Below are 27,249 nucleotides of genomic sequence, written 5' to 3' on the forward strand. Positions count from 1 at the left end.
AAACTTGGATCCAGCCTCTCTTTCCAAGAGTGGAAGTGGGAGATGACTTCTTATCACTCTCGCTTCAGACCCTCACACCCTCCAAAGATATGCTCAGGAGGGCTGGGTCACCATGGGAGGGTGGGGAGGGCATAGAATGGTAAGTAGGAAGGGACTCTGAGAGTCATCTAGTCCAACCTTCTGCAATGCAGGAATCTCAGCTAAAGCATCCATGACAGATCGCCATCCAAACTCTGCTTTAAAACCTCCAACAAAGGAGAGGCTAATAATAATAATAATAAGGCTGTTCACATGGTTCTTGGAAGCAGAGCAAATTTTTGCAAAGAGATGCAGATTTGCTGAAATGTTATGTGAATCTTATTTATTTATGGCACTCTGTGCCAAGGGGGGGGGGCATGTCCCGCAGGTTGGTTTAATTTGGCCCCCGTGGCAGTTTATTTCCTGGGGTAAAATCCTAAAAAAAAGCTCAACAACTCCAACCCTAAAAAAAGCTCAAAAACCCTAAAAAAAGTCAACAAATTTGGTTGGCCTTTTGGTCAGCCCGTATGGCCCTTCACTTCATCAAATCTGGCCCTCTTTGAAAAACGTTTGGACACCACTGATCTTAACAGTAATTCCCCCACCCGCCGCACAATAGAGATAGATCAGATGAGCAGGCACTGGCAACATACCTTAATTTGACCCTTCAAACAGGGGTCACTACACACCGACCGGACCATTCCGCTTTTGTTCATCTGAATCTTATTGTCATCAATATTCAACACCCCTTCGTGCCAAGTCCCAATATAAACATAATCATAATGGTTAGCTTCTATGTGCTGTAGGTTCATGATGTCATACCTGGGGGACAAGAGCAGAGTGTGGTAAGTCAAATTAAACATTTCTAGGCGGACCAGAGTCTCTTTTTCCTGTTCTGGTCAGCTTCTAAATGGAAGACTTCTTCCAATTAACTTCTTTCAGCTCATGCTCTTCATGTGAAACCAAATCTTTAGAAGTGAGTGTTTTGGCCACGGCTTCCCTTCAGTTTGTCAGGATCAAGTCAGGGCAATGAAATAACTGGCTGGTCCCAGAGCCAGTACAACTCTAAGATAAGCTAGGCAACTACTTGGGGTACCAAAATTCCAGGGCACCTGCCTGTTAATGTAAATTTATCGAAGAAAGAACCACCGTCTTGCTGGTACTTTTGGCTTTAGCAGCATGGCGATCCCATCCTGTGTCGGTGATTGTCTGTGTTTCATTTAAATTAAGCAATATAAAGCACAATCATGCAATGCTGAGTTATTGAAATAAAAATGGAAATAAGGAAATAATTGCGTGTATGATTTTAATTTTAAGACAGAAAAAAAGCTTGGTGGTTATTTATTTGTATTATTATTGTTACTTTTCCACATTAATGTGTTCAAAGCAGCTCACAAGACTAGAACAGAAATGCAAATTAAAAGCACCATTACAAGAAACCAACTCTAGGATGGATTAACTGCAATCAAACAAACCGTAGTTCATTTCAATAATACTAGTATTATAAATTCACTACAAAATCTGCAGCGTCAGTCCTTAACACACAGTATCAGATGATGTTATTTATACAGGGAGAAGGTTTCTGACTGAATGTATTTGAACAGTGTCTGAAGAAATCTCTGTAGTCTTTTTAGCAGTGTCTGAAAGGGAAGAGTAAGGAAGAACTGCTGCGGTGTGGTCACCAGGGGTTTGAACTATCAGTGGCTGTCCAGCACTCATGGGGCATGGCATTAGTTTTATCAGTCTCCATTTGTAATCTTTGTATGCAACAGCCACTAAAATTCCATTGGCCCTTCAAACTGCACCTCCCCATTTTGCCTGTGAATGAGGCAAGTTGAAAGAAGTGGTTCTGTCACTGATAAGATAAGCCTGATGGCTCAGGGACCATTCTTTTCTTTTATTTTCCTGGCACCTTCTCTCAGGGAACAGACGGGTCCTTTTAAAGTGATCTGGCAGATGAGCCACCTGTCTTTGTTAAACCTGTGGAGGCCCAACCCGTGTTCTCATTAACTTACGGAGGCTTCTTATGATGTGCTCTGAGAATCCTTGACATAAATTAATCACAGGGTTGTGTTTAATAATGGATGGAAGGCGGCTCTGCAAGCATCTCATGAACATTTAGTTATCCAAGTGGAAAATCTGCTGTTCGCCTGCTCATGGGAGGTAGGCTATGTTTGCAGAAGACCAAAACAAAGTCAGCCTACATGCTTCCAAAGGCTTTTCATCCCCTGCCCACGCTCCTTGCCCACCGCATACCAGCACTACATTGTAAGGAGTCGTTTGCTGCCACCACGATATGCTGTTTTTTCTTCTTACAGGGAAAAGGGATTGTGCAAAAGGGAAGATTGACAGCAGTAATTTCAAGGTGGGGGAGAAAGAAGTAGGAGTAAAAGGAGCAGAGGAAGGAGGAGGCGGAATCACCACTGAGACTAGACAGACAAGCCGGTTGTTGAGATAGAGAAGAAAAGATGGTTGTGGGTGGCAAGCAGAGGAGTGTTTTGATCAAGATTCAGGGACAGGAGAAAGAAGCAGCTAGAAAGCCTTTACTTTGCTTAGAAATTGCAAGAGACGGGCTTCTTTCAGGGCAGCTGCTTGGTCTGTTTAGCTGGTGGCTTTAGACTCAGGCAAAGGCATTTTCTCCCTTGAGTGTCACAACCATACAGATGCGGAGAAAAACTGTACAGAAAAGCCAGACAGGTGCTTGTGTCCTGAATAGTAATGAGGGGCAGGCAAATCAAACGGATTCTGAAGAGCAGAAGGACAGTGCCCCAATCTTTTTCTCCCCTTGAGGTTGAAACAAGATAACTCCTATCTCACATTTCTGCGAGTCAATTGTAAACTGTATTTTCGGAAGATTTCATGCCCCAAAGTTCCAAGGGCATCTTACTTCAGTTTCCGTATGCTTAGATGTAAATATTTCAAGTAATTTTTTCTGAGCTTTCCCCCAGTTTGCTAGGGGCTCTTAAAACAACAGGGAATGTGGGAAACTATGGTTTGTACAAACCATAGCTAGTTATCAAACCAAACTAGACCCTGGTTTGATACCATGGTTTGCATTATGAAACAAGGCACAGTTTGTTATAAAATGCAAACTCCTGTGGTCAAAAAAGAGGAAATGTATCATTAAAAGACGGTGAGCAAAACAGGGCACAGAGATGCACAAAATTTGCATAAGCTGATTTATAGTGTTGCATGCCATCCCAATTTCTGAATGGTGTGAGATTCCAGGAGTTCCAGGCACTTAGTCAGGGTTTGTGTTTCCTCGAAACATTCTGTTTCTCTCTCTAGCTTGCTGCTTTCCTTCTAGATCACTTCACTGCCACTTCTGCTCCAAACGCTGTCCTTTTCTGTTGAGGGAGTGGACCCCACACATTTGCTATCTTACACTGAGCCCCTTAAACCCCATCACCTCACCAGGAAACTAGCTTGGCTATTTCCCAGAATTAGAAGATTTTATTAGTTTTTAACACTTGCTAGATCCAGGGATTATGGGGTCTGGCACCCCTGCCCCCCAAAACTCATAACACTATGTATAGATACAAATTTGGAAAGAATTGCTATAATTTAAATAGAAAAACAAAAATCTCATCATGGCAAGGAAGACTTTAGACCAGTGCAATTGTTCAGTCTGTTGCACAGTTGTCAACTGTTGTGTGGCATTTGCTCTCCCTTCTTACAGTTCTTGATCTTAGACTAGACAGCTCTTAAACTAGAGGATGACTTCAAATAGAGGCATGCCTTCTTAAGTGTTGGTGCTGACCTTTAAAGCCCCAAACGGCCTCGGTCACTCCTGAAGGAGTGTCTCCACCGCCATCGTTCTGCCCGGACACTGAGGTCCAGCTCCGAGGGCCTTCTGGTGGTTCCCTCACTGAGAGAAGCCAAGTTACAGGGAACCAGGCTGAGAGCCTTCTCAGTAGTGGCACCCGCCCTGTGGAATGCCCTCCCACCAGATGTCAAAGACAAAAACAGCTACCAGACTTTTAGAAGACATCTGAAGGCAGCCCTGTTTAGGGAAACTTTTAATGTTTAACAGACCATTGTATTTTAATATTTTTTTGGAAGCTGCCCAGAGTGACTGGGGAAACCCAGCCAGATGGGCGGGGTATTATTATTATTATTATTAATAATAATAATAATAATTAGAAGGTTAATCTCATTAAAGCAGGATGCATTACCACCCTGGGCAGCACACAAACCTGATGCACATTGTCATGACAACATAGTTTATTACATCTGTAATGTCACCTTGCAATCTTATGCTTGTCCTATTGAGTTCAGTAGGGCTTAGTCTGCAGCCTTAATGACACACCTGCTGTTGACTGAACCTAATACTAATGTTCTGCTTTTGAGCATATAGCAGACACGAAAACCGGACTAGAATTTGCAATGTGTTTTGATGAAGTACAGATAGATGGCCAGTCAAACCTGTGGCCTCTAATCTGTCCATAAAATGCCAGCTATTTATCACACTTTGCCAGATGCTCAAAAAGCCTCCCAGTTTTGGAAACCCCAGGCTGCATAAACATCATTTATCTTTTTTTCCAGAAGCTAGTTATCTTCTGTGAAGGAACATTAGATTAGCCTGTTTTGATGCGCTAGTGAAGGACTCAGGGCTATTTATGTCTCACCTGAAGAATTTCCCCCTTTAATATTTGTTATAGATCTTTACTATGGCTAACACCAGCCCACAAGATCTGCAGGAATATATTCACTTAATATTTCTTAAGTACATAGTTGGCAGTTAGTGCAGAATGCAACTGCACAATTGCTAAAAGGAATGAGACTGTGTCAGCATAGAACACCTGTGCTCAGGTATCAACACTGGTTGCCAATTTGCTACCGGGCTAATTTCAAGGTGTTACTATTAGTATATAAAGTCCTTAACAATTTGGGACCAGTTTACCTGTGAGATCACCTTACCCCATAATATGTCTGCTCAACCACTTTGATGTGCAGAACTGCCACTCTTACAGGTGCCACCCAATACCAGTTCCTAATTTGTGTGGCAGCATCTGTACTCTGGGAACCTGCCTAGTGACATCAGGTAAGTGCCTTCACTGCACTGTTTTCAGCACCTGCTAATCTATTTTTAGTTTATTGCTGTTTTTACTTTAATTTTTTTGAATATTTTAAATAGTTGTTTTTACAGCATGCTAGTTGGGACAGATGGGATTTGTAGTCCAAAGCATCTGAATTGGGGCTGGTTAGCAAATGCTGCGCTGGAGCACTGGATATTGTATATGAATCATGTTTTGGAACAGAACTTTGCTTTCTATCATTAATTTGATATACATAGTAAGCAAAAAATAAAAACATTTATATGATCTGACAGTCTACAGAATGTATTTAAGTTGTGGCTTGTAATTAGATCCATCAAAGAAGTCAATTGTGAAATAATCAGCAAAGCATAAAATGTTCTTGATATGTATTCTTTCATTTTATTTTGTTCCTGCTTTGATACTTACTGAATATATTTGTATAGAAACACGGTCAAATATAAAGGCCTCTGCAATTTCAATGAAAAAAATAAATGTAATTAAGAATTCTTAATATAAAAATGAGTGATTCTTTGTGAATAAACTTATATGGAGTGCATTCTTGCTCAGCTTTGCACACCTTATATTAAGCTTTTGAGTCCACCAGAGGTTTCTTACACAAGTGGTGTTTGCTCGTTTTTTTTATAGGTGTTACCTTTTTGTTGTATTACGTTGCAATGCTGTAGTAAAATGTGTGAATTTGAAGCTTAATAGCATAACAGTATTTTCATATAACTGAGCTTTAAACCTCTACTGCAGGTAATTAACATAAAAACATTCTTATAAAAAAAGTAAGAAAATGAATTATTTTCCCCCAACAGCATGAAACTTTTGTTTTGTTTTGTTTTTGCTTCATTGGAACCTGTGCCATACCTTCTTTATTGGTGCCGAACACTATCACAACCTATCCATTCTGAAGGAAATCAGCCCTGAGTGCTCACTGGAAGGACAGATCATGAAGCTGAGAGTCCAATATTTTGGCCACCTCATGAGAAGAGAAGACTCCCTGGAAAAGACCCTGATGTTGGGAAAGATGGAGGGCACAAGGAGAAGGGGATGACAGAGGACGAGAGGGTTGGATAGTGTTCTCAAAGCTACCAGCATGAGTTTGACCAAACTGCGGGAGGCAGTGGAAGACAGGAGTGCCTGGCGTGCTCTGGTCCATGGGGTCACAAAGAGTCGGACACGATTAAACGACTAAATGACTACTACAACTACAACAACAACTACTACAACAACAACGCTATCATATGAAGGAAGGAACTCAATGGCCTTTTGTTGATTAACATGGTGGTTGGGTAAGTTGCTCCCCCTTACTGGTACTATTCATCTGCTGTACTATATAGCAGAGATGGAGTACCTGCGGTCCTCCAGATGTTGCTGAACTACAACTCCCATTATCCCTGATGATTGGCCATGCTGCTTAGGGCTTATGGGAGTTGAAGTACAGTAGCAACTAGAGGAGCACAGGGCCCCCCCTCCCCATCCCTGATTTACAGTGTTAAATGTATCAGCTTCTTGCTTCAATTGTACAAGCTAGGATTATTAACAAGGCAAGACGCCATAGTTGCTTACCTTCCGGGAGCATCTCCATTCTCATCAATTCGAACTTCCTCTCCTGAAACGCCGATGAATGAAGAATTGAGCAGAAAATCCAAGAGTTTGTTTCCATCAATGGGCTTCATGGCATCGCACAGTCCAATGTGTCCTGGGCAAAGGGCATGATGCATACTTTGGAGGCCATGAGCCATAGCATAGATGGCATTGATAACAAATCCCATTTTACTGTCCTGGACATAGTTTTCTTCCAAACTTTCATTGCCTATAAGTTAAAGATATTGCATAGGATGAAATTTAAACATGTAAAAATACGAGACCTTATTTATATATAAACATTTTTTTTTTTTAAGGGAACCTGTGAAGGAAGTTCAGTGCACACCCACATGCTGCTTCCCACTTCTAAATTACCCCCTCAAAAAGTGACTGCCCTTTTCTTCTTTTTAAAAGGGTCTGGGAGTCTGTTATTCCCATTTGTATATAATGCACTGTTAGCCTCTCCTGCATCTCCTTTTTTCACTATTCTCCTATGATAAAATGTCCCCATACATATCACTGAAAGGAAGACATGCGATCACAAAAAAGACTCGTATGTTCACTTTCAGTGCTTCTGTGCCATTCTTAAAGCCTCCCTCATGTATTGGAGGGGGCCCTCAATTGTGCCATATGCCAGAAGAGATAAATCCAAAACGTCAGCTTTCTTTCTTTAATCCTTCACGGGACAGCTCTTTATCTCTCTGTTTTCACGCAACAGAAAATATGACAATTCTATTATGATCCTTACGAGCCTATTATGCAAAGTTGTCTTCTCTGCTTGCACCTATGGCTTAGTATCAAGTACACCATCATCCCCAATAGCATCAAAATGTTGTTTTCATTATGTGTGGCATCTGCGTGCTCCTCCACCACATTCTGAGGAAAAATATGTATCAATGTCTAGCAGTGGCAATGTAAATATCTGAAAGTTTTGTGTTTTGTGCAAAAAAAGAAAGAAAGAAGGTATTTGAAATTTCTTAATATTTAGGCAAAAGGACCAAGCGATCAAACAGCACACTTAGGCTCTCCTTAGTCATATCTTGAGCAAGGTGGGTGATTACTGCCTTCCCCTAGGTTGCTCTCAAACACAGGTAAATTTGACAAAAACAATGTTCTCCATTCAACAGCTCACAGCCTAACATTTCTGATATCTCAGACTGGAGCACTGTTCCTGGTATGTCAATCACAATGAATTTCAGTGCAATGGCATCACCTCCATAGCGTCTCAAATATTGCTCCAGGAAAAGTATGAAGCTTCTTTACAGAACAGTGCAAGCAAAGCATCTCCCAGCAGAATAGGTATCAATTGCATGTTATGTTAACATGCTAACAAGCAATGGCAGATAACCCACAGCCCAGTGGTGTACATTGGCTGTGGATTATCTGCCATTGCTTTCCCAAGACCCATCCCCATATGTTATTTTTAAAAAGAAATAAATTTATTATGATTATGATTATGATTATGATTATTTTAGTGTTGGTATGGGTCTTCCACTGTGGTGTCATTGGCCAAAGGGTTTTTGGTTTTTTTGCTCTGCAGGCTCCCCATTTTGATTTGTGTGTGTGTGTGTGTGTGACAACTCCCCTCTCAATTTATCAAATCATAAAAAACTTCAACTGTGCGCCACTATAATCCTTTGCTTGAGTAAGGTTAGGCCCCTCTGTTCTAAAGCAAAGCCACATGTGTAGAAGTTTTAAAGCATTTCTGAAGTAACATTGGAGGAATCACATGGAACTGACACTCAACTGTTTCAAATTGAGATGTCAGAACCTTTCCTTTTTACATTACAAAGGAGGTTAATTGAAAACATTAATTAATCAATGTGTTCTATTGCAACTGTAGAGATTAAACTGTCCCAGATCTATTCACACTGTGCTATTGATTGAGGTTGTGAAGATAGTGGTGGTTATTGATTGCAACACAACCTTCAATTTCCCCCCTAAAAAGTTGTTTTGGCTAGCTAATAACAGCTGCAACAACCAGAGAGGTGGTGGTGCAAAACATGGGCTGCTAACAGCAAGCAAGGCAACCTGTGTCTGAATTACTTGGATTTACAGAGTTGGAAGAGACCATGGGGATCATCTAGTCAAACCCTCCCTCACAATGCAGGATTTGCAACGCAAGTTGCATCTGTAGCGTCCCTGATGGATAGCCACCCAGTCTATGCATAAATACTGCAAACAAGGAAGAGTCCACCACCTCCTGAGTCAATCTCTTCCACTGTTGAACTGCTCTCACCACTGGGAAGTTTCTAGTGATACTTAGCTGAAAGGAATATTCTGGACAAATCTGGAATACTTCATTTGGCAGCAGTGTCTGGGCAAATGTATGACAGCCCAATAGGCAGTGCTGTTTTGTCCAAAAAAAGCTCAGCAACTTTTCTGTCTGGATTTTCAACCCTATCAAAGGTCCACCTAGTCTAGCACTCGGTTCTCACAGTGGCCAACCAGATGCCCGTGGGAAGTCTGTGTAATCTCTACTCATTGGTTCTAGTCCTGTCCTTGGAGAAAACGGAAACAGCCCATCTTCTCCAGACCGTATTCGAGTCTTTGTGAATGATAACAATCACTGTAGTTATGGACACAAAGATCTAGAGCAGGGCTGTGGGACTCCCACTCCCAACAGCCCAGCCACAATGGCCAGTGGTCAGGGATCATGGAAGTTGTAATTCAGCAATGTCTGGAGGTGTTCCAGCCTTGAGTTTAACTCTCAATCTAGCACTGCGATGCAAATGAACTGTTTAGCTTTACCTAAGCACTGCAGCTAATGGGTAAGAACAGCACAGTCAAAGCATATCTGTACTAGGCTCAGTCTGTTATTTATATAAAGCATTAGAAAATGAAATTGTAATTAACTTCCCTTCTATGTTCATTTGCTACAGAACTACTGCTTACTTTTTATGACCAGTAAACATGACTGCTGGTAGGGATTAATCGCTGGAACAAGTGACTTTCCCTTGAAAGAACATGTCACTTTTTAAAAAGAAACATGAGGGTTCAACTCATTAATATATGTAATAATAAAGTGTGAATTAGTTTCCCATTCTTTTGGGAGCATTGGACGACAAATTTCATTACATTAGAGCTGAAGAAATTATGTTAGCCATGCATGAGAGTCAGAATTATTCAGATGTGTTTAACCTATACAATGAAGCCTTTCTGGAGTAGAACCACCATTCAAAGTTCTGGTTGTGCATACACAACTTTCTTTGTATTATTACTATTAATTTTAACTAGTTTTTCATATATAATATCATACAATATATACAATTCTCTATATAAAGCTTAATATAGCTATAGCAACTGATCAAGCATACTCAGCTCTAACTCACTAACATTTTACTCCAAATTTATTCAAATCTTTCCATAAAGGTATGTGGTGTTTTGACCCACATTAATGCATGCCTAATTTTATTGTGCTCTCCATACTACGACAGGCAGTGTTTTTACTACAAGTCAACTCCATGCTTCAAAGTACTTGATAATGAGGCATGGCAGGAAACTCAGCGTCCTTTCATTGGAATATGATTCCTGGATGCCCTACATAGCATTCAAAAGTAGGGGTTTATTTCTAAATAAATACAGGAAAATTCCAGTTCTGTGATGATATTATTGTTTAGCATTTTTTCTACTTTGTGCCTATGAAAACACTATGTAATCTTTGTGATCGCATGTAACCTTAAACCATTTTTCAATACAACACATACAACCAACCCCCTCTCCCCCTGTGCAGCTGATTTCATTTCCATTTCACAGAGTCTCAGTTTGTCACTACATAGTTACTAGAGACTGTGTTTTATCACAAACTCTGGTTAACTAAACAAGCCAGCTTCCTAACTCATGGTTTCAGTTTGGCTTGTTTTGAAATTGACCAGGGTTTGTTTTAAACCACAATCACTGGTTTCAAGCGAAAATTTGTGAAACTGAAACTAAGCACTGGCAAAGGCCTTCTGCCAGTCATGTGCGAGAAGGACAGAGTAAGGAGAGTTGGTGATCCCAAGGCTTTGCTTGGGCTTAAACCATGATTTAGAAGGACCGGGCCTCTTTTCACAGAGGATCTTGGAATCTTCCAAGTGGATAACATAATAATGAGAGCTCTCTATGCAGAATGGTTTTGCACACAGGCACTCCTGCAAACCTTAAACTGAATGTGTGGTAGTTGGTGCAGTCTGAATGGCTCCTCCACACGTTGGGATGACATCCAAACAGAGCTAAGCTGTGTTGTTACCAAGAGATCTTATTACTCTCTAAATAAAATGATTAACAGATTGTTACTGCAACTGCAACACTATGGCCAGTGGACAGGCAAATGTATGTAGACTTTTGGATTCTTTAGCCAGAGGTTAAATCATTGTTCAGCCATGAGGTCAGTGGTGGTCCTGGCAGCTTCAGTTGTTCCCCATCTGGTATCAGACTAGTTTATGGAGCCACTGGGGTGGGGGGACGGGACAAAACAGTGGGAAATACTGTATATAGAAAATATTGTATACATTGTAAAAGGAAAAGGAAAAAAGATCCTTGGGTACCATATGCATATAAAAAGAGAAATTATTTGAAATTATTATATCATGCCACACCAATCTCTGAGTGGTGTGACATTCCAGGGTTTCCAGGCATTTACTCAGGGTTCATGTTTCCTTTTGGAATGAGGCACAGCAGAGATTGTGGTGCATTTATGCTATATGTTTTTTTTATACACATATATACAACCTGAGCCTACGATGGAGGGGTTCACAGCATTAGCACTCCAAAAGGGTCTTGTTTCTTTCATAGTCTCAGAAATCAAACATGGCTCTTTCTATCTCTCCAGCTCTCAACTCAGGCTTTTTCTTTCTACCATTTGCCATCTCGCACAGAACCTCCTTTCTTTTGTTTTCTGAATGGGCCATCACCCAGGCAATCACCTCAACACAGGAACCCATTGTGGCTTATATTTTAACACTTCCTAGATCTAGGGGTTAAAAGGATCTTGCATATAGCCTACTTTCCTCACCCAACTCATAACATTATAATGTGTTTTCAGTGCTAGGAAGCTGTTTGCTTGACAGACTTAAACAAAATCAGTGCTCCCTGCCATATGCTGAGTCAAGCTCCTTTTTAGCTGGAATACAATAAACTTCACCTTTCTGCAAGCAGCAATTGGAATTAAAATACATCATACAAGCACTTTGAGGAGGTCTGAAATGCATTAAGCATCTGGGAGCTTGAAGGGCACCTGAAGCAATAATGAGTTCAAAAGGCTGCAGACGTCACATCCAAGACGTCACTAAATAAGAGTGGTTTCATTCCAGTGCTCTGAAGTATTACTTTATTTGCCAAGAAAACAGAGGCTTTGCCCACCCACCCATTCAAAGCCATTGACATAATTCAAGTTTGCCTTGTTAACGAGAGAGTAGAATCACAATAACTGTTAAAGGATCTGCATTCTAAATACTGAAAACAAAACTGCCCCATGTAATATAATAGTAGGTTATATATTGGATGTGGCTTGGGACAGTGCCTCAGTGCTAGCTTACTGGCAGTTGCTTGCCAGAAGAGGAAGACAAGGTGGTGGGGCCTATCATGCTCTTTCGGCACAACCTGCCTCACACATTTGTGTTAGGGAATCATTCTGGCAGAAACAGATAGAAGTTTCTAGAAGGTTCCAGGTTCCATAACATTTGTGGCACTTTAGGCATGCCTATAAAAGGAGGAACGATCGGTTTCGCTTTTGCCTGACACCTGATGGCAGATGGCAGACGTCTGACAAGGAGAGCTGCATCAGGACTGCTAATGAGATGATGGACTGTTCCTGTAATTATGCCATGCTGAAGAGACCGAAAGACTTTAACTGAAAGAATGCTGTTAATAGCTGTTTGCTTTAACAAATGTAAATTGCTACCAGAATGCTTTTTATGACCGGTCAGGTAATAAATCTCTTGACTGTGATAGCAATGCATCGTTGAGTGATTTATCACAGAATAACTCCAGTCTACTGTTCACTGGTTCCGAGGAAACGACAACTCTGTTAAAAGTTGGAAAGTGGTTTACCGAGGTGCCATCATACAAGTATCTGTGCAGCAAAAGTGTGATGAGCAGTGACCTGTTATAATAGGTTGTTGTGATGGTAAAAAAGGGGGGGACTATGTACACCCCCCACTTGAGCTCCTTGAAATGGGCTATATAAAAATAATACATTGTTATATTTTCTGAAGAGATAAAGAGATCTTGATTTTGAGTGTGAGGCCTTTAGGTCTGAAATCCTCATGCATATATACTATTATTTATTGTGATTTGTTATATAATACCCTGTACTTGATGTATTTTCAAGAAGTACCTTTAAAATCAAGCGCCTATATTGATTTAAAAGATTCATTGGGTTTGGAATGTCACCTGAATAGCAGAGCTATTGACATTTAAATAGCTTTGTCTGTATTACCGTATTTTTCGCCCTATAAGACGCACTTTTCCCCCTCCAAAAATGAAGGGGAAATCTGGGTGCATCCTATGGGGCGAATGCAGGCTTTTGCTGAAGCGTGGAGAGCAAGAGGGGTCGGTGTGCACCGACCCCTCTCGCTCTCCAGGCTTCAGGAAGACATCCGCAGCCTAGGCAGCCCTGCGGGAGGTCCCGCAGGGATGTCTAGGCTGCGGATAGTAGCCTGCTTCCCGGAGCGCCGGGCGCGCTGAAAGCAGGGCGCCTGGCGCTTCGGGAACACATCCGCAGCCTAGGCAGAGCGCCCCGCGTGCCGGACAGACATCCGCAGCGTGGGGAGCCCTGCAGGAGTTCCCCGCAGGCTCCCCATGCTGCGGATAGCAGCCTGCTGCCTGGCGCGCGGGGCACCCTGAAGCAGAGCGCCCCTTGCGCCGGACAGACATCGGCCAGCCCCACAAGCTCGGGGGACAGCAGGGAGGCGCAGCGCCGCCATCCCGCTGTTCCTTGACCTGGTTCGGCTTCCCCGACCTGCTTCCCCCCCTTTATTTCCCCCCAAAAAAACTAGGTGCGTCCTATGGGATGGAGCGTCCTATGGGATGAAAAATACGGTACATAGAATATAGAGTTAGGAAGCTCAACAATATTGCTCAGAAGATATTATACATTTACTAGTAGGAACACTCAACAGCATATCTCCAGCTGTCCCTAATAGGAATGCCCCTTTTTAGCACTACAGTAAGCCTGCAACAGCAGCCTTGTACTGCTGTTTGGGGCTTTCAATATTGGGGGATACCACACACACACATTTTTCTTTCTTTCTTACATACATTCCCGAAACCTTTCCCTGCTGTGCTGTGCTGCAGGTTCTGGCCAAGCTCTCAGCCCCAAAACTATGTACTTTATTTCTCTACAGCAGTGGAGGAAAGTCTCTGGAGACTGGAAAAGGGTACCTGGGGTATTTTTCCTTTCGTCCCTTCTGAAAACTCCCTATAACATCTGCCAACACTTTTGACATCCTCTAGGATATTAAGGAAGACTGACAGGCCAGTACGCCCCTCCCTACTTTCCTCCCCATGAACCCTAAACATGCCATGTATTTACCCACAATCAAAGTTGAGCCAGAAATTGTTAGAAAAGGTTTTTCTGAGAAAAATTCAAAAATCTCTCTCACTCCCTTTCCACTTCTCCACCTTCTTTTGTGGCTGCCACCTATTTCTACCTACAGTGCCCTGGAACAATGCTAGAGCCAACAGAAATTAGGGGAGATGAGGGAGAAAGAGTCTGTGCCATGACTAATAGTTAGCCGCACTTCCAAGAAATTGGTGAATTTCTCCTTTACCGAGAGAATGAATTTGTTTAAAACAAATATTGTAAAATATTGAGAGGGGAAAATTTATACCCTCAGTGTTCCATGGAACACAGGAACCACTGAACTAAGGGTCATGTGTTCTTTTTTCTTTTAGTTTACAAACTTATGCATACCTTGAATATTACCTGCCTATGTATTTTATGTATTTATTTTATCATATACATCCTGCTGTTCAGTGGATGAGGTTTCTAGAGTGGGAGAAGTTTCAAGAGAGGGGAAGGAAAAGGACACCTTTCCCTCTTTCCAGCTCTTTTGAAACCTCCTGCTTTGCCATAAAGAACTGAGATTTAGGGAAGTTTCTGAAAAGGGGATGTTCAGTCTTCTAGCCCTTCATGGAAAGCCCATGGAAACACAGTCAAGTCCTTCTGAGGAGCCAATATATGGGAACCAGGAACATCATTCTTCCAGAAATGAGTATTAATTATCAATAAGAAGGGAATGTAAGTGGTAGGTGAGAGGACAGAAGTGAATTTTCCCCTATGGTTTAGATACCAGAGTATTTTCTATAGTGATGGGATATTTTGAAACAATATGTAGTTCCACCATTTTATCTGCTGGCACAAACACTTTTAGGATTCTGAGCCACCTAATATGGAGAAGAATGTGTTGATTTTGTAGTTTCAATGAATTATGACATAGCCTAAAGTTTCAATTCAAGCAACTATTTGAGTCCAGCCCACTTCAATTTACGTTTTCATGTCTCAAGATTGAAAGAGATCCAGATACACACATTAATTACTGTATCTCAAATAGCATTCACAAAGGAGAAAGAACTTTTGCCCACAAGAGGGAGCACATCATTCTTCTCTTCCATGAACTTTTGTTTCTTGCTCAGATACACAGCTGGAAAATTAGGGAAAGTAAAACATTCAACAATTTGGAATCCTTCAGCTGACACGAACATTGGTGTCACCAGGCTCTATTTAATGTTAAAATTAGAATGTCTCACTCTCAGTGGAAAAAACAGGCATCTTAATATTTATTCCACTTAATTTCCAAGGGATAATATTAGAAAAGGTGAAATTAATGCCAAACCCTCAACCCAGTTAATGAAGCAAATTAGTTATCAAAAATTGAGGTAAGCAAAAATGAAGGTCAAGCTTGTATGGTAGCTATTGAAGAGGTTGACAGAAATGAGATTTCCTCATTCCTGAGGTAAAGGAGATGGAGGGAAACCGCTGCTGGGTTTCTTTCAGCAGTGTTGGACAGAAATGAGTCCACCTTCCTCACAGGTCTGTCACAAATCCTACATATTTATTTGGAGAGACAATCCCTCATATGTTTTCCCCCACAGCATTAAAAAATGGAAAATAATAAAGGGGTGGTAGCCCTAAAATGCTGCCAGTAGTCCACTGGATGCCATTATCAAAAAACGGCACTACTCTCTTCATCAAATGCTGACATCAGCATCCATATACACATCTGAACACAGCAATGTGTGTTTTCCCTGCACATCTGCTTTATTAACACTTCCCACTTAATTACACAGTTATGCCATGGAACATGTAGAATACCGAGTTGAAGCAGGTATTACCAAATACTTGGAATTTAAACTCATCAACATTTCCAATGTTGAGTGCAACATTTTACCCTCCTGAATTTGAGCACATCATTATTATTTATATATAAATATCTTTGGAGCCATCATCTGTTAAACGCATCGTGCTGTCTGCAAAATATTTCAGATATTCAATACTATTGTGTATATAGTTAAATATGAAATACTATTAAATATACTTTTGCAAGGTATCTGATAAAATGTATGGAGTCAGTAGTGTCATGCAAGAAACCTTTCATTCAACGTACTCATGATTTCCTTTTTCTTTGGAAGCACTGTGAGGGTTTCTAAATAAGAAACCTCTGGCTAACTGGGTGAACAACCGCCTCACAAAGGTTAGCTCAATTTGAACTATCAGCTAGTAACACATCATGATTAAGCTATCACACTAGCTCTCTGTTGTGAGCTACCAGACAGAGAATTAGCCTTACTAGAGGTGTAGTAATGGAACCAGTTACAAGATCAGCACATAATTCAAACTATGGAATTTGCTGCCATAGAATGTAGTAATATCCACCAGTTTGGATGGCATTAAAAGGATTTAGACAAATTCATGGAGGATAAGGCTGTCAATGTCTAATAGTCATGATGAATATGTACTACTTCCAGTAACACCATTTGCTCTGAACACCATTTGCTGCTTTTCCCAAGTGGGGAATATGCTTTTGCAGTCATGTTTACTTGCAGGCTTCCCATAAGCATCTGATTGGCCACTGTGAGGACAGGATATTGGACTAAATGAGCATGTGACCTGATCCAGCAGGGCTCTTTTTCTGTTCAGCCTCAGGGTTAATTCAGTTCTTCCATCTCTCTAGTCTGCACATAAAATCCCATTCTTTTCTGTTCCTGAGATCTCTGTTCCCTTGAGTGACTGTTCACATCATTCAACATGACGAGCTTGTTTAAGATCAAGACTGATGCTCTTAGACACAGGCAATGCAGACCTTAGCATGCAATCTGTTCCATGCTGTGTTTTGTCCTTAGCTTTGGTTAGCGCATTGGCGCTTTCCAGTGGCGCTCAAGGGACACAGTGCCAACACAAGACTAATGCTAATTTCAAAGACGTGACAGAAAGCTGCAGGGTGGATAATGCAATCTCCTCCTGTATGGACCCACTTAATGTTGTTGTTTTAATGTGCCAGTAAACCAACCAGTAGCCACAGTACAGATTGCATACTAAGGCACATTCCATAAGTCCAAAGCTGCAACTCCATTTCGCAAACAGCCACAATTCCCAAGGAAGCTTAAAATGAAGATCACATCTGCAGCCTGTGGGGCTGATCTGAAAGGGAAATCGCATGGGGCACATCAGCCATGAGCGGTGTGTCATAAAGACATGGCCAGATATCTAGGCAGGCAAAGCTGGGCACATTAATTTGCTATCCCTGATCTTTAGTGTTGCATCTAGGCTTCTAACATAAAACCCCATATTGCACATATTAATTCCATCTCTTCTGATCAATAAGGGGTTAAAATTAGTGCTTAGAACAAAAATCAGCTGTGCTGGGCCTTTTCAGAGGAGAAAAAAATGTACAAACACAGCATTTTTCTGTGATTACTTTGAATAAAATAGCGGGGGGGGGGGGATCCCACACATTTACATTGCATTTCCTGTCTCTCACCAAAATATATTCCACCCCCCTCAATATATAAACTAGGATGGAATGCTTTTCAGAAATGATAAGAACAAGTTTATGGGAAATAGATCTATGAATCCCTCTTATTTCTAATCTTGAAGGGGAAAATAGTTTTACTGGTGTAAAAAAGGGTGCCACCACACACAAGAGGGAGGTGTCACCTAGACTCAGGGGACACCATGAGACTTGCAGAGAGTACAAAAAGGGTTTTAGAAAAAGGAAAAACCTAAGGGGGAAAAAATCCCAAACAACCTCAAATAGCCCAGTGAAGGCTAAGTATGCACAGTGGGCTCAGAACACTGACAACACAATGGGGAAATGAGAAATCAGAGAAGAGAAATGGAGCAGCTGGAACCCTGAACAGGGAGAACTCCACACTTGTTGCACATCAATGACTACTACCCATGATAGTTACGTGATGGGACAGAGTCAAAGGGTTTCTGTAAAGGGACAAAAAACAGGAGAGGTCCTTAATTCCTTGCCAGGAGTCCCGAGAAATCACTCCTGGAAAGAAACAGCATATTAAAGTAAAATGCCACCGTGATAGGGATGGGTGAATATGTCCATTTCAGTTTCACTCTGTTTTCCATTTTCCCTTTTCCTCAAAACTTTATTTCCATTTGCCACATTTCTCCACAAGTCTGTGAATTTTTAAAACTCCTCATGAAAACTCACCAACATTTTAGTCTTGTTATTTATCAGTTTGTTGGCATTTTAGTACTAATGTACACATTTTAATATGTGATTTTGCTGAGTACACCTGCACATTGTCCAAGCAATTTTTCTTAATACAGGGCATACAATGCCCCCTGAAAACCCAGATTATATATTTTTGAACAAGCTTTTTTATTTGCTCCTTCTGTCATTTCCACGCCCTCAGTATGGCGGCACTTGCTGGTTGGGGGGGACACCTATCCCAGTGGGTGTGAAGAGCTTTGGCCATTTGTCACGCAGAACAATCCTACTGGTGGTAATGGGGAGGGAGGAGACCTGAGGGGCCAAGCCCACTCTCCTAGAGATCATAGGATTGTCCCTAAACAATAACAGGGAGAGACTGCACCTCATTGGTAGAGAACATTCTTTGCATGCAAATGGTGCCAGTCAGGTTCAGTCTCCCTAATATCCAGGAGAGGCTAAGATAGATTCTCCTGTAAATTTCTGGAGTGCTGCAGCCAATCAGTATGGACAATATTAAGCTAGATAGATTATTGGTCTGCCTTGGCATAAAAAACAATTTATTCAGTTGGGAGCAGGGATAGCTCACCAGTTATATTATAACCTCGCTGTCTTTTTGACATTTCACTGAAAGCAGGTTTTCGTTTGCTTTGCTTTCCCCATGTATGTAGCGGGCGTGTCCACTGGCTCTACTGCACAATTAATTTTAAAATGGCTCTTGCCTGCTTTCTGACTGCTTTAACAATGTGCACACAAACAGCAGGATAGATGCTCGAAGGCAGTTTCAGCACCATGTGCGAAGGTCTGAAAAAATGCCTCAGGCCTTGTCGGCAATCAAGCCAGGTTTTCATTCTATTCTCCTATTTTACCACCTGCAAATTCATTTTAGAATCAAACAAAAACTTCTGCTTTGCTGCGGCAGGAGAGAAAAACCAATTAAGAACCGGTTAAACAGAGCCAGAGGACATCTCAGGCAGCCTTCCCCCAACATGCGGTGCTCTTCAGATGCAGCTGGATTACGGCTCCCATCAGCCCTGACCCTTAGGCCATGCAGGCTGGAGCTGATGGAGACTGGAGTCTAACAACATATGCAGAGCACCACGATGGGGAAAGTCCGACCTAACACACCAGTTAGATATCCCATCATTGAACAATCACCTCTGGAGTGTCAGGGGCAGAGTTCCTCGGTTCATCAAGGAACAGTAGTAGCAAAGTCGAGATTGCCCCATGTTGACACAGCGTCTTGCCTACCACCCCACCATGATTTGATGGGGTTTCCTCCATGATTTCATGTAGGCTTTTACTGCAATGTACAAGCAGGAAAAAGAGAAGACACATGGGCAGGGCAGGGCAAGCTCTTGTTTGGAAATTAATAATAATAATATATGTATATATTTACCAGTGCAGTTCTTTTGAAAGTTGGGGTTCTCTAGAGGATGTCCTGGAATGCGACACTGGAACCTGTGCTGCCAAAATTCTGGGAACCAGGGATTGCGCGTGTTGGTTTCCAGCCGTATTTTCAAAAAATAGTCATCGAATGACACGACGTCCGGAGACTGCAGCTTGATTGTGATGCCCCCATTTGCTTCAGCTTCGTACCCTTCGATGACTTCGTCTCTATCTGCCCATCCATCACTTAAAAAAGGAAGGAAAAGCTATTAAGAGGGAGCCAAAAGGAGGAAGGAGAGCATGTCAAAAGGCATCTTGATCTTGTTGAAGCAGATGCCCCTTAGCAAATCAAAAGGTCATTTCAATATGATGTATTAGAGGAAACTATGAGAATATATGCTTCGTCTTCCACATAACCTCTATGTAATATAACTTTCTGTTATTTATCTGGCTTGGTACAGCACTCAAAATCACTTGCAGAAAATTAGACTTTATAGAGACGGTGGCTGATATACTTTCTGTAGCAGCCCTTTTGTAGCCAACAACACTCAAGAAGGGAGTGTTAACTAGTCTGCGGAAACTTCAAGATGTGCAGAAGTATTAAAGATAATGGTGGGAGTCCTAACTTGCTGCTTAAGTGGGAGCAGGGATGGAAGACACAGGGCAAGGGGCATAGAGTGGAGTATCCTGGAACAGGGCATGACTGGCTGTCTGGAATCCTGAACAGGAGCACTAGACAATGCAACATTTTGTTGTCGTCCCCACTTGCAGTACTGCAAAATTTTATTCTCAAAGTTTCCAACTCCCAGGCCCAAAGAAGTGCTCAGCTACATCCTTGCTAAAGGACACCAGTCCTTGTTCGCTTACACTGGTGGCCAGGGCATGTTTAAGCCCCATTCAAGGCAAAGGTTTTCATCTATAAAGCTGAACATGGCTTCAGACAAGCCTAAGAACATAAGAAGCGCCCTGCTGGATCAAATCAACAACCCATCTAGTCCAGCATCGTATTCCTCAAGTGGCCAACCAAACATCTATGGGAAGCCCACAAACAGGACATGAGCACAACAGTTCTCCCCCATTCATGTTCCCCAGAAACTAGTATTCAGAAGGATACTGCCTCTGATACTGGAGATAATATGCAAGCCATAACTGTATTTATTAGATTCATACCCCACCTTTCCTCCAAGAAGCTCAAGGTGGCATATATGGTTCCCTCCCCCTTTTGATTTTATCATCACAGTATCACTGTTGGGGGTGTTAGGCTAAGAGACAATGACTGGCTATTGGTCACCCAATGTGTTTCATGGCTGTGTGTCTACTAATTTTGTGCTGGTTTAATCCTCCAAAAATTAGTCGAATCCCTATTTGAAGCCATCCAACTTGGCAGTCGTTACTACGTCTTGTGGTAGTGAATCCCATAGTTAACTATATCCTGTGTGAAGAAGGACTTCATGTGTCCTGAACCTTCCACCTTTCAGCTTCTTCACTTGTCTCTGAGTTCTAGAGTTGGGGGGGGGGGTCTCTGTCCACATCATGCATAATTTTACACACTTCTATAATGTCCCCTGTGATTTGCCTTTTCTCTAACTAAAGACTTTCCTCATAAGAGGAGCTGATCCATCCCCATGATGCTTTTGGTTGCTCTTGTCTGCACCTTTTTTCCAGCTCTATAATAACCTTTCTGAGGATTCAAGCGCAACTCATGAAGGCAATGATCTAATTTAAACCAAACACAGTGGTACCTCGGGTTACAAACTTAATTAATTGCAGAGGTCTGTTCTTAACCCGAAACTGTTCTTAACCTGAGGTGCACTTTTGCTAATGGGGCCTCCCGCTGTTACTGCGGCACCGCCGCACGATTTCTGTTCTCACCCTGCGGCAAAGTTCACAACTTTGAGCAACTACTTCTGGGCTAGAGGAGTTTGTAACCCGAAGCATTCATAACCTGAGGTACCACTGTAAGGACCAAGAAAAATCATCCATCTGCTATTCATACACAAACATGTTTTTCCAATAGGCAAATAATCCATTGCCTCCTGTGATATTGTCAAGGCAAATTGGCTGTGCTAAAAATGAGAAAGAATTCTAAACCCTTCCAATACAGACGGACATATTTTTATTGGTGATATTTATCTGATAAGACCCACTTTAATGCTTTTCAAATGAATCACTTGGGTGAGGAGCTTTTGACTTTGTAAAGGTTAGCTCATAAACTCTTTGGATCATAGTTTAGTGGTTTTCTCCAAATCTTTCTGTTGTCCCCAGAGACTAATAGCTTGGAGTTTAATTTAAGTGCAAATGCAAGTCAGTCTGCATTTAATTTTTAATGTGTGTGGTCATGTCGCTAAAGAAACAGATTATGTTGGCATCTTAGAAATGGCGGCATCCTTGTGGAATGTTACCAGCAACTCTTTCTGTCCCTTAAAGAGCTTAATCTGCTTGCTTCTCAAAGCAGCAGAGTGCTACAAAAATCAATGGGACTTACCATAAAGAATGTACAGCTGACCTAAGCTACAAGATAAGGAGTTAGTTGCAAGAATTGTTCCAGACACCCAGGAGACAAAATGTACATGGGTTCCATTGTAAGGGTCAATGTGCAACCTTAGAGTAAATCTGGTGTAAAAACAGATCAATGCAGACAGAACTTCATGAAGATTTAACTAGTCTTTAAGCCCTAAGGGATTCTATGGTGATTCTCTCACTCTGCTTATAGTATGAACCTAATCAAAACTGCAGTCAAGGAATTGGTGATTTCAAACCAATATTTAAAGAGGAAGCTTTCCAGGGCAGATCTATGGTCAAACCCTGTCTAGGTTGTTATTTACAGTGCAAGCCCATGCAACCCTTTGCTCAGAGTAAGTCTGATTGCATTTGGTGGACCTTACTCTCTTTGCAAGTATACACAGAACTGCAGCCGCATTCACGTATAAAAGCATTTGCATGCTGCTTTTCAAGCACAATAAAACAATTTAATACAAATTAAACCATGTCATACATGAAAAACAGCAGCAGAATAAAAGACAGATTTCAAAAACGTAAGTGAACTACAGATGTTTTAACAGAGAGTGGGCTGCTAAATCTTTCTAGGAAGTGAGTTCCACAATCTGGGAACTTGAACAGAAAAAAAAAGGAATTCAGGAGACCTTACTTGTTCTTTTAAAGCTGTAGGGCTTTGCAGAGTGTCGGTAGTTACCGTAAATGGTGGTTAAATTGCGGCCCTCACCAGCTAGCATGGCCAATGATCAGGGATGATGGGAGTTTTATTTGTTTCAAAAAGATTCAGATACCACTTGATTGCTACTGACAGGTAATATAATTGATATGTGTGACAAAATGGGCAGCCACACTCCACTCAGCTGCTGCCTATTTTTCTTTTGGGATGGCTCCTAATAGGGCACTTCACTGACCCCCCCCCCCGCCCACTACCTCTTCACCACCACTCATAATTTCCTTTTAAGTTCTCCTCTGAGTAGGCAGTCCCAATTTCACTGTCTTTTCCTAAAATTTTATGCAAAAACTTCTTTTTATTTGCTTTCTGCTTACTTTTTGGTAGGCAGTTGCTAGACATGAGAGGCTAGCAAGATGTGCTACCAAGGTATATTTTTGTGTTTTTGAAAATGGGAAAAATATAAAACATATAAAGCATCCCAAGGACTAAACAGTCCTAAAATTTATCTTAGAAACATGGTCTTTGGGATTAGCCCTCCTCAACTATCGTTTCTCAGTATCCTTCCTTCCTCCCTGCAACCATTTTTTAAAAAGTATTTCTAGTCTTGAGTGCAAAGCTGTTAGCCAATCAGATGGAAGATGCTCACAAAAATAGTACAGAGTCTACTCAGAAGTTAGCCATCCTGAGTTCACTGAGGCTTCATCCCAAGAAAGTGTGCATAGGATTTCTGCCTAAAATATTTCCCCAGGAAAAATGGCTGGGGAATGAACAAAACCAAAACAAAGGCGGGGCTCAGAGATACAAGAACTGTTAAGCTTTAAGAAAGAATTGTACCATTGGAGACTGGAGTCCCTTACCACCCCCTTTTGGTAAATCATTTCCCCACCAATAAAATATCAGTTGACAATCCTGAAATCTAAACAGTCAACCTAAAAACACCTAATAAGATTAGCTGACAAATTAATAAATAACTGCACACAAGCCACTAATCCACGTTTAAAACCTACCGAACTAGCTCGTTTTGTCATAGCGTAACCTTGTAGTTTTGCTCTGAATCTGGCAATTTGTGCAACAATTAAAAGTACTGATGCTCGGCGAGGGCGTTGAAAGTGTGAAGGCAGAGAGGTTGCTTGGAAGGGACGTGCGTGTGTGGGTGGAGAACCAGCAATCGCACTCCTCACTGTCATGAAGAAAGAGACAACCAACTGTTTTCGTTGCTGTTTCACAGTGCGTTTGCCACAGTCAAAGTGGCTGCCAGTTTTCTACAAGCTGCACTTGTTTAGATGCCTCATGTTGTATAACAACAATAACAACAACAATGTATGCTTTTCACAGGCGATTTTTTTTTAATCCAATACAAAAAGAAATGGTGCAAACCTAAGGATTACTCCCTGTTGTTTTGGATTAGGCATAGCTTCCCACTGGCACCATTTCATTTCATAAAAAGGAAGCCTGGAGGGGTTTTCCTTCTGTAGTGCGCTACTATGCACCAGCTGGTATTTCTGTTTGTTTCCACTGTTTGTACTGATATACCTGAAATGGAATACAATTATAGATACCTCCCAAGCCAGTGCTTGGGCCTCCATGCTTATTTGCCAAGTGTTGCCTTGGGGGCAAATTGGCAAGGCCTAACTGCCCTTTTCATCGACCTGCCCTCTGATTTAAAGAATTGCCAGGGTCTGTGCGAGTTTCTCATGATGCTGAGTTGGATTGTTTGGCTTCCTACTGGCTTCCTCTAAGCCAATACTCAGTGTAGAGGCTTGTACACCTCCCAGCAAAGCTTTTGCAGCATAAAGTTTAGGAAGGTTCGAGGTTGCAAGGAACTTAAACTTCCAGGCAACTCTAATACTTCAGATCTAGGGGCCAAATCTATATTATGTGCAGCTCTATAGGGACGTGGGTGACGCTGTGGTCTAAATCACTGAGCCTCTTGGGCTTGCCAATTGGAAGGTCGGCGGTTCGAATCCTCGTGACAGGGTGAGCTCCTGTTGCTCTGTCCCAGCTCCTGCCAACCTAGCAGTTCGAAAGCACACCGCTGCATGTAGATAAATAGGTACCACTGTGGCAGTAAGGTAAACAGTGTTTCTGTGCACTCTGGTTTCTGTCACAGTGTTCCGTTGCACCAGAAGCGGTTTAGTCATGCTGGCCACGTGACTCGGAAAGCTGTCTGTGGACAAATGCCAGCTCCCTCAGCCTAAAAGCGATATGAGCACAGGAATCCCATAGTCACCTTTGACTGGACTTAACCGTCCAGGGGTCCTTTACCTTTACCTTATGTGGAGCTCTATGACAAACCCCCCCGGCAGCTGCAGAGTAAGGGCCACATGCTGAGGAAAAGGGGGCGGGGAGGTGGAATAATTTAACACTTCCCCTCCACATCAATTTACTAATTTAAAAAACTTAATAGATGTGCATATTGGCTGTGAGCACAGGTGACTGTTTTTGTATGTTTGCAAGTGCTTTTATATGTTATTTATTCATTTGCTTTTAAAAGTGTGTTGTTTTGCTGTAAATACCCAGAAATCAACATTGGATCTCTCATTCTGTTAGTCCAAAAGCAAGCATATGTTCATCAAGACACCCATAAACATCCATTTGCTCTTAGACAAATAGAATGAGAGATTTAAGTGTTGACTTCTGGTATTTACACAGATGATAATAAGAGCAAATACAGTCATATTATTAGTCCTGTTGTAAAACTGCAGGCAGAATTTTGCTCCATGAGTTGCATAGTTCTGAGAAAAGTCAGTCATATTTTAGTAGGATTTATGTTCCTTCAGAAAACCAAACCTAATATATTACAGTGATAGTGATTATGGCTCACTTGGCCCAGATACAGCATATAAATGGATGGTGTGTCTGAATCTGCATTCTTAGTACTATTAAATAGAAGTAGGGCACTGCCCTGGAAAAGTCACACTGAAATTAGCAATCAGTCAATGTGGCTGAAGGTGGCTGTGGTTTTAAATAATTCACCCATGAAGAAAATAGGCTCTCATGGGAAAATCAGCAACTTTCTATCCTAATTATTTTAAAAATGTAATAGATGTCCTTCTTTTTGGTTCGGATTAGTAAGCTTCAGTTTAAACACTATCAGAATTTCAGGAACTAGTTAAGAATATTAATGTAATATTAACTTTTCCTTCTTTCTTTGTTTAAAAAACAATAGGGTCACTTAAACAAATGAAAACCCCTCTTCTTACAATTCTCATCTTTCCTATGCAAATATTGAGTTTGGGATCCAACCACAATCACTTGCAACTAGTTGAACATTAAAAAGGGGGAGGGGCACGACTGCTTCTTGATGAAGATACCTGTGCAATTCATAAGATTCCATGACCTTGCACCGTGCATATTTTGTAATTTTTAAGCATGCATGTACGGTAGATACTTTGTGATGAATGGAACCAGCATTCCTCTCCAACTGGTGGACGACAGGATTCCCTCATAAACAGATATTTCAGGGTCTCACTTCTTATACTTCCAACAGATATTTCACAAACCATGAAAAATATAGATTATGACTTGTAAGACTATGACAGTCTGTTTTGTAAATATATATTCAAGAATCAAAAGTACCATATGCACTGCATATATTTATTTTCATAATGCATTTGTATCGGCCTATCACACCAGTGTCATCTTGGAATTGTTACCATGAGGATCCCTGACACTGTTAGCATTTTCAGCATTTTGTAGGAGTGACTGCTATGCTTGTATATTAGCTGTTCTCAAGGATGCCTGCCTGCCATAGCACGTCTTGGTAAACGTGGGCTCTGTAATCCATGCTCTCACAGTTAACTATATAGATGTTTTCTAATCAAGGTACATCTAGGTGATCCCAAGCCCTCTTTATTAGAGCAAGTCAGCATTGTGTGATTTGCTTACTGACAAATAGCCTATTGAAAATGGCCAGCACATTTTTATGGGAACATAAAGGAGACACTCAGTATTCAGGTTTGGGCAAGGTGACTAGAGAGGTCATCTCCTAGCACAGTTGGTAATGGGAAAGTCAGGGAAACAATAGTAATAATAACTCTGGGCAGCTTCCAACAAATATAAAAGCATTAAAAAAAAATCAAACATTTTAAACTTCCCTATACAGGGCTGCCTTCAGATGTCTTCTAAAAGTTGTATACCTTGGTTCTCGAGCTTAATCTGTTCTGGGAGTCTGTTCGACTCCTGAAACCATTTGAAAACCAAGGCGCAGCTTCCGATTGGCTGCAGGAGCTTCCCGCACTCAAGCGGAAGCTGCGTCAGACGTTCGGCTTCCAAAAACATTCGCAAACTGGCACATTCACTTCTGAGTTTGCAGCGTTTGGGAGCCAATTTGTTCGGCAACTAAGATGTTCGGGAACCAAGGTTTGACTGCAGTTCTTTATCTCTTTGACAT

General features: G+C 41.5%; 1 protein-coding gene across 5 annotated transcripts in view; it reads right to left on the minus strand.

The window, feature by feature from the left end:
- GRM1 (glutamate metabotropic receptor 1) overlaps positions 1-27,249 on the minus strand; it is a 177,812-nt gene that overhangs the window by 28,829 nt on the left and 121,734 nt on the right. For all 5 annotated transcript variants that reach the window (XM_081905141.1, XM_081905140.1, XM_081905142.1 and 2 more), the window contains 3 exons: positions 19,698-19,933; positions 6,630-6,876; positions 672-840 (listed from right to left, as the gene is read on the minus strand). In XM_081905141.1, the coding sequence (XP_081761267.1) occupies positions 672-840; positions 6,630-6,876; positions 19,698-19,933 (652 nt within the window). The remainder of the gene's footprint in view (positions 1-671; positions 841-6,629; positions 6,877-19,697; positions 19,934-27,249) is intronic.

This window comes from Podarcis melisellensis (genome assembly GCF_964234715.1).
Source record: "Podarcis melisellensis genome assembly, chromosome: 3".
Classification (NCBI taxonomy): Eukaryota; Metazoa; Chordata; class Lepidosauria; order Squamata; family Lacertidae; genus Podarcis; species Podarcis melisellensis.